Raw genomic sequence first — 10,123 nt, forward strand, 5'->3', positions numbered from 1 at the left:
CCAGAGGCGTCGCCGGACTGCACCTGTCTGGGTGTTAAAGGGCCGCTGCGATACAGGGTGCGGGCGGCGGGCCCGGCTGTCCGCTGGGTTACAGAGACACTTGGGAGACACAGATAGAAAAATAGTATCTGCTTTTATTCAAGTCCTCTCCTCTGCCTCAGGCCTCATCCCGCGACCCGTCCCCGGGGTCCCTGGGGGCCGGAAGCAGCTGTCCAGGGCGGGCTGGAGGACCCGGGACATTTGCTCCGCCCTCTCCGCGAGCCGCCCGTGGCGGGGGGCGCCGGGCCCCTGCAGGGTCCCCAGGAAGTCTGGCAACTGTGAGGGCAGTGAGAAGACCGGCACGGTGCGGAACAGGGCGGGCACGGCGTCCGGGGACAGCAGTCTGTCGAAGTAGGCTCCGACATAGCGGCCGGGCGCCCGGCCCTGCAAAAAGTCGGGCAGCACGCAGCTGAGCGAGGCGGCGAAGGCGTCGTGCGGGCCGTGCGCTACGGGGGCCGACGCCGCGTCCTGCAGCCACTCGTGGCACAGCGCCACGGCCCCGGGCGAGAAGAGCAGGACCACCACGCCGCCCTCCTGCAGGGTCTGGCGCCGCTGGGCGTGGAACCAGGCCAGGGGCCCCTGCGCGCTCAGTTCACGGCGGCTCCACAGGTCCACGGCCACGCGCAGCGGCAGCTGGCACAGCGCCGACGCCAGGGCGCCCACCAGGCGCTCGAAGCCAGCATCATCGGCGGAGTAGAGGAGCAGAGCCGCGCGGCTCCTGGCGGCCGCTGCGGGAAAGAACAGAGCGGGGTGCGAGATGTGAGTTGGCCGGAGGCCCAGCCCACTGGGGGCGGCCCCCCGCCCGGCGCTGGCTCACAACTCACCCCCCACGCGGACGTCCTCCTTCAAGAGCCTCAGCCACCCTGTTAGGGGAGAGGAGCGGAGGCAGCCCGTGAGCCCAGCCGCCGCCTTCTCCTGGCCAGCTTCCAGCCCTGCCCCTGGGTAATGGGGAGCTGGCAAGCGCTCACCTTTCACATGGTTCTTTTTGAGAAGGAGGAGAAGGAAAAGCACAGCGGCAAGGAGTAAGCAGGCCAGCCACACCAGGGCCCAGCGCTGGTGGACGTCTAGGAGACCCAGGGGAGAAGACAGATTTGTTAGAGACCCCACTTCACCAAGGAGAAAAACTGAGGCTCAGAGAAATGAGGTGATTTGCCCAAAGTCCACAGCTCATAGTGTCAGAGCCAGTGTATGAATATAGATCCACCTACTTGGGTGACCTTGGATAAGTGACTTCACATTCTGCCTCAGTTTTCACCTCTGTAAAATTGGGACAACAGCATCTACTTCATAGGATTGTTGTGAGGACTACATGTATTAATACACATAAAGCACTGAACACAATGCTGGGCATAGTAAGTGCTCAAATGTCAGCTAATATTATTGTCCCCTAAACCTAAGGTTGCTGGACCCTTGACCTCACTCTCTTGGATGACTTCAACAGCCTTCTAACTGGTGTCTCTGGTGCCTTTTTGGCCTCTAGTTCATTACCACACGGCAGCCCCAGAGATCTTTTAAAAATACAAACCTGATTACAGCCTTTCAAGAAGCCCCTACTACTTCTCACATAAAATCCAAATTGCTTCCATTGGCTCCCAAAGCCCTACATGGCCCTTGCATCCTCACCTCGTGACAGGCCTGCCTCCCAAGACCCTCCAGCCACACCGACCACCTTGGAGTTCCTTAAAAAATACCCCACAGTCTTCCCCAAAAGGCATCTCTAGCCCCTTCGGCTAGCTTAGCTCCAGCCTTTCTCCTGAACTGCTCACCCCACTTAGGTCGGGTCCCCGTCATGTGCATTCAGGGCTTTGAACACTTTTGCTTTGTAGTGAATGCTTCAATAGCTCACACTTCTTAAACAACTGTTTAGTTAATGTCTTTCTAGATTCTATAGCTGGCATGGGGGCAGGGATTGTCTCTCTTTGGTAATGCTGAGATCCCTGCAAGTGCTCCTTGTGATTTTTGAACGAAGGAAGGAATGGCCCTCTTGATTCATATGAGCCAGGGAAGGGCAAGGCCACTGTGTGTACTGCCCCTAGGAATGGTTCCTGTCAAGACTCCAGCTCCTGGGACAGAGAGGAGGGGAATTCTTGTGATACTCACACTTGTCCATGGGGCAGGCCCATAATGCTCCCAGGTCATCATCCCACAGCTGTAAGACACAAAACCAAATCAGAGCCCCCAGCTTGGTCTTCAACACCCACCAAGTTCTGGTCCCAAATTTCCAGCCTCAACTATGCATATTTTCCCCGACACACAGGAGGTTGCCATAAGCTGCTCTGCCTTTGCTAATGCTGGGCCTACTACCTGGACTTGCCTCCATAGCAGATGTGGCCCACATGAAGACACCCTTTCTTGAAGCTCTCCCTGGAACCCAGAGCTTAGCACACTGGTCACTGACTATCTTAACCCAATGGTTATCTGTTTGCTGATTTCTAGCCAGTAGTGAGGACCTTGGGGACAGGAACTATGCTTCTTCAACTCTTAGCTTCCCCAGGGCTAGACACAAAATAAGTCCACAGAGCTGGCGGGTGAGTGCTAGAGGGGTGGTGAGGAGGCCCCTGCCAGGAAGAGTGCATTTCCTTGGTGCCCTCGGCCAGGCACAGGAAAAGGTAGAAGAGGTTAAAGACAGGGTTTTAGGCCTATTGCCCTTGGGCATTAGGGAGGGCCCTCCTGCCACATACTCACCTGCAGACACTGGCCTGATCGCAGGTCTTGTAGCAACTGCTCTCCAAGGCGAGCTGCCCTCTGCCAAGTCAAGGGGTGGGAGCTGTCACCTAGAGGCACCACAACTAGGAGACCACCAGGCTACAGCTGGGCAGAATAGTGGAGTTGGGGGGAGGTAGTGGAGGGGCTGGGAGACTTTTGAGAGGCCACTGAGAACAAGGCCCTGGTCTGAGTCACCCCCACATTCCCAGAGACCAGCAGAGGGCCTGGCACAGCAGAAGGGAAATTGAGTAGAGTGCACATTTAAGAGCAAGCTTGAGATGGAGCCGGAGAGGTACACGGAGGAGGGTCCCCCAGCCCTCACCGTGGACACCCCGCTGAGCAGTGGGGTGCAGCCACTGGCTTCCAAGGCACAGAGTGATCTGTTGTCCTGGGGGCCTCGTGTCTCCACCAGCAGCATGTCATCCTTGAGAGGCCCCAGAGAGTCTGGAAAGGGTAAGAGCCCACTACGAGTGAGACCCAACCTGGCTGGGGACTGCCACTCCCCTGCTGCATGCCTGACCTTCACCCCCAGGAACTTCCAGGGTTCACCCCTATTGCAGTGGCCCCGCCCCAGCACCCCCAGTCCCACTCACCAGCCCACAAGCACTCTTGCAACTGCAGCGTCTCCCAGCTATTCACCTGCTTAGAAGGGGCCAGGGTTAGGGGCATGTGGGAAAGCAAGGGCTGGGGCCAGAAAAACCAGAGGAGGGACAGATGATGGGAGGCCTGCCAGGCTAGGGGTGGTCTGGACTTTGGACCTGACCTAAGGCAGACCTGGGTTCAAGGATGAGTGATTAGGAATCACTCCATCTTTCTCAGGCTCAGCCTTGTGAGGTCCTCTGTGCTAAAGGGCCCTACAACCCTAAATTAGCACTTTTCATTTCTGACAGAGCACTTCATACCTTCCCTTCTCATCAACCCACCTTCTCAAAGAGGCCTTATCTGACCACCCCTCTTGAAATTGCAACTCCAACCCTCCTTTATCCTTCCCCACCTTTTCCTCTAGTTTTAACATGCTGTATAATTTACTCATGTCTGTTGTCTGCGTTTCTCCATTAGAACATAAGCTCTACAAGGGTGGGAACATTTACTGGTTTTATTCACTGACACCTCTCCCAAGTGCCTAAAACAGTGCATGGCACATAGTAGCTGCTCAATAAATCTTGAATTAATATTTTTATAACAAACCTTTGGAGTTGTAAAGCAAACCCATTTCTGCAGGTAGGGAAATAGGATAATTATAGCAATAATCAAAGCAGCAAATATTTACTGAGCAATTAGTCTGTGCCAGTCGCTAAGGTGAGGCACTCATTTAATTTTCATAACTATGACGAGGTTATTATTATCATCCCCACTAAACAGGTGAGGAGACTGGTGTTCAGAGAGGTGAAGTGCCCAGGGTCCCAGGGACTGCTAAAGTAAATAGTGGAACTCCTAAAGAGGAAGCCGGCTACCACTTTGCTCCAGGGACCCAAGGATGAAGTGGATCCAGAAGACAATGACTCATCTGGGGGTCCTTGGGGAGTCCTGCCCCCAGCCCAGCTCTCTGGCACCCCTTTCTTGCCTGGATACAGATGTTGGGGTGGCCTTTCAGCAACGGGAACTCAAGAGCCTTCTGTGAAAAGAGGGTCATGGGTGGGGCCATGAGAGGCGGTCCCCAGGAACCAACCCTTCCCCGACCCCGGGAACCTCCCGCCGCCTCACTTACGTTCACAGTGACATTCTCTCGAGGCAGCGGCGGGACCAGTGGCTGGCAGGGGCCCCCGTCCAGAGCCTGCCAGCACAGTGTGGCCTCGGCGGGCAGTGAGCACGGTGCGTCCAGCCGCCAGCCCTGTGGGGGCAGCAGGTGCAGCCGGGCAGCCCGCCAGAGGTTCCGGTGTGCACGGGGGTCTGCAGGGAGAGGGCGGGGTCACTGTGCACCCCCAGCCCGGCACGTGGCGGCCCACGCTGCTCCCACCCTGGCCAGGCCTGTTGGTCCGCTCACCCTCTTTAAAGGGGCAGATGCTGGTCCTGACGGAGTCGGGCTCCAGAGGCCACACCTGGAAAGGAAACAGGACTCCACAGCTCAATCCAACCCAGTCAACCCTCTGCTAGGCCCTGGGGACGCATTCATTCAGCCCATACAGTCTGCCCTCCTTGGCCCTCATTATCTGCGAAAGAGAGAGCATTCAGGGCATGCACCGGCAGAAGACATTGGCCGGTGAAGGTCAAGGGAGGGCCAGTCCCCTTAGGGAGCCATAGTTTCCACCTCAGAGAGGACTGTGGAGGTGGGGAGACCAGGAAGGAAAGGGGGACCCTCTCCCAATTCTCCGATCCTCTTCCCCGGGCACCCAGCTGGACTCTGCTCCTACCTGAATGCAGAGGCAGGGAACCAGGTCTGTGTGGTTCAGCGTAATGGTCTGCGGCCCAGTCTGTGGGACAAGCAGAGGGGAGAAGCTGGAGAAGATGTGGAAGAGGAAGGCTGGAGGCCAAAGTTGAGCCACCAGGCAGGCAGCCGTTTCTCCACAAATGTTCCTTGCTTTGGGTGTGGGTGGCTGTGTCCTTTTCAGTGATCCCCTTTGATAATGCACTTGCATCCATAGCACGGGCATCAGCCTAGAGTGGGAATGGACTTGGGGAGGGGGAGGCCTCACCAGGTTTCTGTGCCACCAGGGTTTTGCAGGGCCCTGGGCCTGGTTCCAGTACAGGGAGAGGCCAAAGCGCTGCTCCTCAGAGACATCCAGCACCAGGCGCACGTCTTCGCCATCTGCAGACACATTGAGCCAGGGCAGGGCTGTCGGGGAGGCAGAGAGACAGACCTCCTTCACTTCTTCTGCACACCCAAGCCTGGGTCATACCCATCCACTGACCCGTTGGAGTTTCCTTCAAACCCCTTAGACTAGGAGGCCTCTGGTGGGCATAGCCTATGTCCCCATCTTGCACCAGACTTTGGCCACATCCCAAGGCCAAGCCCACGTAGGCCCCAGTACGTGGTCTTGAGACAGCTCTTCTCCTTGCTTCTCCCTCTGCACCAGAAAGATCCTGTAACCACTGTAAAATAAGTCATTCTCCTCTGCTCAGAACCTCCTGATGGCCCTCACATCACTCCCAGAGTAAAGCAAGGGTCCTTGCAATGGCTTTCAAGGCCCTCCCCAATCTGGCTGCTGTGACCACTCTAACCTCATTTCCTAGCACTCTTGTCCTTAATTAATCTGCTGCAGACACACTGGTCTCCTTACTAACACAATAGACATACTCCTGTCTCAGGCCCTTTGCACTGGCTATTCCTTCTGCATGGAACCCTCCTCCTTCTGACACCCACATCTCCTCCCTCACCTCCTTCAGGTCTTTCGCTCACTGACATCTGCAGCTCCCAACCTCCCTATCCCTCTCCCCCGAATTTTCTCCATAGCACTAATTACCGTCCAACTTACTGCATATTTCACATTTCTATGTGTTTGTTGTATCCTCCATCACCCCTGCCCTGACCTTGACTCCCTCTATGAGAGCACGGATTTTGGTCAGGTTTTTTGTTTATTATGTCAGTTTTTAAAAATTGGTTTACCTCTAATGCCTAGGGCTATTCTTTGGGCAGAGTAATTACTCAGTAAGTGTCTGATGAATGAGTAAATCAATGTTTCCTGAAAGAATGAAGCATGAAATTCATGATGTGTATCTGTGTCCTCAAAGCTCCAGAGCTGAGTGGTCTTAAATGAATTACCAAAGAGGCAGCAAGCTTAAGTTTAAGAAACTAAATAGAAAATGAAGTTGAAATAATTTAAGGATTCAAAAAACATTGCAGTGTTTATCTCTCGATCTGGCTGGTAGTTATGCAGGTACATACATATGTAAAAATTAACTGAAATGGACTTTAAAAGTAGTGCAATTTACCCACTTCTCTGTATGTTATGCCATGATAGGGAAGAATATACAGAACAAAAAAAAAAAAAATGAACAAAACAAAAATAAAATCCAAATAGTGCATGGGAAAAGTCATCAGAAACTTGAGTTTCTTAGCCCCTATTTTATGGTTTAATATTATGTTAATTTTGATATATGGGGGTGCACCATAATCTTGACAATGCTTTAGGGCTTCTAGATATCCCTAATAAATGTGTTATGAGGATTGAGAGATATACCTTTATATTCCTAGTGCTTGGAACTAAGTAGGAGCTACTGCAGTTCATGTGTGATGAATGAATGAATGAATGAATGAATGAATGAAGTCTGAGAGCCTCTGAGATGTGGCCACCAGAACGGAAGTCAACTCCGAGGGTCCCTCACACTCCAGAAGCAGCCCCACCCTCCTCCCAGCCCTGCTGGCCCTAGCCCCTACCCCAGCAGCTCTGGATGCTGTCCTGGACTTCGAGCCCCCTGCAGTCTGGGGAGAGATCACAGAAAAGCCTCCAGTGGGATTGGGAGCCAGAGAAAGAAGGGGGGCAATCCAACCCATGGGGAGCCCTGAGAAGGGCTCCCTGTTCCCTAAATACCACCCACATCTATTCCAGGGCCCAAAATACCTTCCCCGGGCACTGGGAAGCAATGTCACCTGGGGAGAGGAGGCACAAGGGACTGGGACTGGGGAGGACAGGAGTGAGACTGAGTGGGCCTGGGAAGAGTGTGAAAGCAGAAGGGCAGGGGCCAGCGGGGAGAGTGACTGGGGTGGAGGGCAGCATTTGGGGCCCCTGAGGCTCTGGGGCCACTTACCAGGCAGCTGCTGTGTGAGGTTGAGTTCTTTCTGGTACCTGGGCTGAGTGTAGGACCAGATTCGCACCTCAGCCCCCAGGGCGGCCTCGAAGCAGTCAAATACTACAGAGCCCTGTGAGGAGAGGGTGGTGGAAGGCTGGTAGTGTAGGGCTCAGAATTGAGGCCGAGGACTCTGGGCTCCTGTCCATGGACCGCTCCACTCACCCACTCCCCTAGTCCCAGCTGAGAACTGTTATACTGTATGGCCCCAAATTCTGCCATAAAAGTGTCCTCAAGGGCCTCCAGGAGCACACATCTCAGGAGGGGTGGCGGCAGGGTAGGGATAAGTCCACGCCTCATCTCTGCTGTTCTGGATCATATGCCAAAGCTAAGCCATCAGAGACCCTCCGCACAGAAGTGGTTCCTACACCCAGTGTCTCAGTGGGCCACATGATTGCCCTGTGAGGTGGGCTAGCAGTGTTCTCCCATTATTTTCCAGGTAAGAGGATACTGGCTGGGGACCGGGGTCAGGAGGGGAAGTCAAGGGTTTGAGCGACCTGGCCCGAGGCGAGATACATCTTCCACCCACGTGCGGCCCCCTGAGGTCGGGAGAAGCCCCAACACTTGGCACCATGGTGCACGTGGGGCAGACATGGTACGGCAGGAGGTCTGGAGAAGTGGATCCAGCCCGCAGACTGACTTCCCCTCTGCAAGCCTCAGTTTCTCTATCTGGAGCACAAGGGTAATAACAAACCCTAGTTCAAGGGGGGAGTTTTGAGGATTACAAAAGGAAGTAAAAATTAAACTTTCCAAGGTCCTTCCACACTGAGCGTTATCCCAGGTGTTTTTACATATATCAACTCACTTAATCCTCATCACAGCCATATGATGCAGGACTATTCTTAGTCTCACTTTACAGACAGGAAAACTGAGGCATAAAGGACTGAGAGGACTTGCCCAGAGTCCTGCCAGAATCAGGACTTAAAGAGATAATGCACGTGAAAGCACTTCACACATTTCACCTTTGAAGCTGGTTATTGTTATCATTAATTCGCATACCACAGGCTGACCGGGCTGCACAAGGGCAGCAGGCACTTGCACTTCCAGCAGGACGCAGCGGGCAGTAGGGTAGGCCTGGAAGGAGAGCACGACGTGGGCCTGGAGAGAGGCTGTGAGCAACAGGGCAGGGGGGCAGTCAGGCCCAAGGGCCCCAGGCAAGGCTCCGAGGATGGGCAGTTGGGCCAGCCGGGTTCTCCTCACCGTTCCTGTGCTCCTCGAGCTCTGCGTCAGCTGCTCCCCCAAACTTCTCTTCATCTTCAGGCTCTTCCCAGGACCCTGGAAGGACCCGAGAGCAAGGCTCAGTTCAGGCCCCAGCTCTGGCTTTGGGTATGGTTTCCTTCTGGAAAGTTCAGGGCTGAGAAGCAGAGGCCAGGCCTGGTGCCTGGGGGTGGATGGGGAGACGAGGCTAAACTGGGGTGTCTGTCAGCCAGTATCCTGCAGAGAATACTGAGGATGCCCAGTGCAGACCCCCGGGGCCTCCTGCCCATCCCAGAAACACTCATGTGCACCCATGCACAGTCACAGGATGACAGGCTCACCATGCACAGCCAAGTGGATGACCACACGCACACAGAGGTCACAGTCGGTCTCCTCGTGGCATCTTAGCACCAGCTCTGTCTGCAGGCGAGTGGGCACCAGCACGGGGCCTGGAGCGGACACGATGCTCCCAGGCAGGCAGAGCACATCACCATCTGTGTGCGAAGGGTGGGATGGGAGCTGAGGCTGTTCAGACCCAGTGTCTGGTTGCACCTGACACCCCCAGAGGGCCAAGGAGCTTTGGGCTCTTCCTGGACTGCGGGTGGGCGGTGCGGGCCTGGGACTGAACAGCTACCCCCCCCCCGCCCCGATAAACTGGGAAAATCTTCTCTCTAAAAGTATGGCTACTCACCCCAGAGGTGGCAGGAAAGGCCCTGGGAAGGAGGTAAAGATCAATCAGTTTATGCCTCCAAATCTAATCACCATCTTTCCCTGCCTGAGGCCCAGAGCTCGCCCACCTCTTTCTGGGGCTCCCTTTTCCAGGTCCCTCCCGGAAGAAGACAGACCCAGCTCTTGCCCCCTCCCCATTCTTCTCTTACCCCATCAGCACCCGACAGACCAGCCAGGGCGGTTCTGACAGCGATGGCAGTGACAGGAGCCAGGCTAGGGCCTCAGTGGCCGCAGACCGAACCCTGAGCCTTCTCTAACCCTCCCCAGCCCCCAGACTCACCGGAGAGCAGCGGGCAGCATCCTGAAGCCCCACCACCCTCTCTAGAGAGAGGACCACAGGGTTTCGGCCCAGTGCCAAGGATAGAAGGAACCAGGACACAGGCATCTTCCAGGTGTCAGAAGGCACCCAGGCCTGAGGCCCTGTCCTGTCCCCCCCCGAGGGGGGGGGCAGACGCCGCACCTCTGCTCCCACTCAGCCCCGCGCCTGTGGGCAGAAGGGGCGGGAATCCCTCCCCAGCCTCGGGGTCCTGGAGCTGGCTAGCTTGCGCACTCCCTCTCCCAGGAGTCCTGACTCCCGTCCCAGCCAAAGTGCTTTCGTTTTGGCTCCCGGCAGGCAGCCAGGCAGCTGTTCCCGCCCCGCCCTGTCCCTCCCACCAACACCAGGACTGGGAGCCAGCAGTCTCGGCCTGGAGTGGTGGCTTCGCCTCCTCCCTCTTTTTCTCCCCTC

The 10,123-nt window shown here is 55.7% G+C and overlaps 1 protein-coding gene across 9 annotated transcripts; it reads right to left on the reverse strand.

Annotated features, from left to right (window-relative positions):
• Positions 1-114: 114 nt before the first annotated feature.
• On the reverse strand, positions 115-9,997 carry IL17RC (interleukin 17 receptor C). 9 transcript variants are annotated; one of them, XM_074344369.1, is made up of 19 exons: positions 9,677-9,997; positions 9,359-9,380; positions 9,009-9,161; positions 8,671-8,745; positions 8,470-8,579; positions 7,432-7,543; positions 7,061-7,105; positions 5,379-5,518; positions 5,097-5,156; positions 4,730-4,784; positions 4,454-4,635; positions 4,310-4,357; positions 3,339-3,384; positions 3,068-3,189; positions 2,725-2,784; positions 2,140-2,188; positions 1,008-1,103; positions 864-902; positions 115-767 (listed from the first exon to the last, which is right to left on the reverse strand). In XM_074344369.1, the coding sequence occupies exons 1-19, from the start codon at positions 9,779-9,781 to the stop codon at positions 139-141; spliced, it is 2,148 nt and encodes a 715-aa protein (XP_074200470.1). In that variant the 5' UTR covers positions 9,782-9,997; the 3' UTR covers positions 115-138. The 9 variants fall into 9 exon arrangements, with proteins under 9 accessions (XP_074200470.1, XP_074200469.1, XP_074200472.1 ...); XM_074344368.1 differs by having other exon boundaries at positions 4,310-4,360; positions 9,677-9,996; XM_074344371.1 differs by lacking the exon at positions 7,061-7,105 and having other exon boundaries at positions 4,310-4,360.
• Positions 9,998-10,123: the final 126 nt, after the last annotated feature.

This window comes from Camelus bactrianus, chromosome 17, assembly GCF_048773025.1.
Source record: "Camelus bactrianus isolate YW-2024 breed Bactrian camel chromosome 17, ASM4877302v1, whole genome shotgun sequence".
Lineage (NCBI taxonomy): Eukaryota > Metazoa > Chordata > Mammalia > Artiodactyla > Camelidae > Camelus > Camelus bactrianus.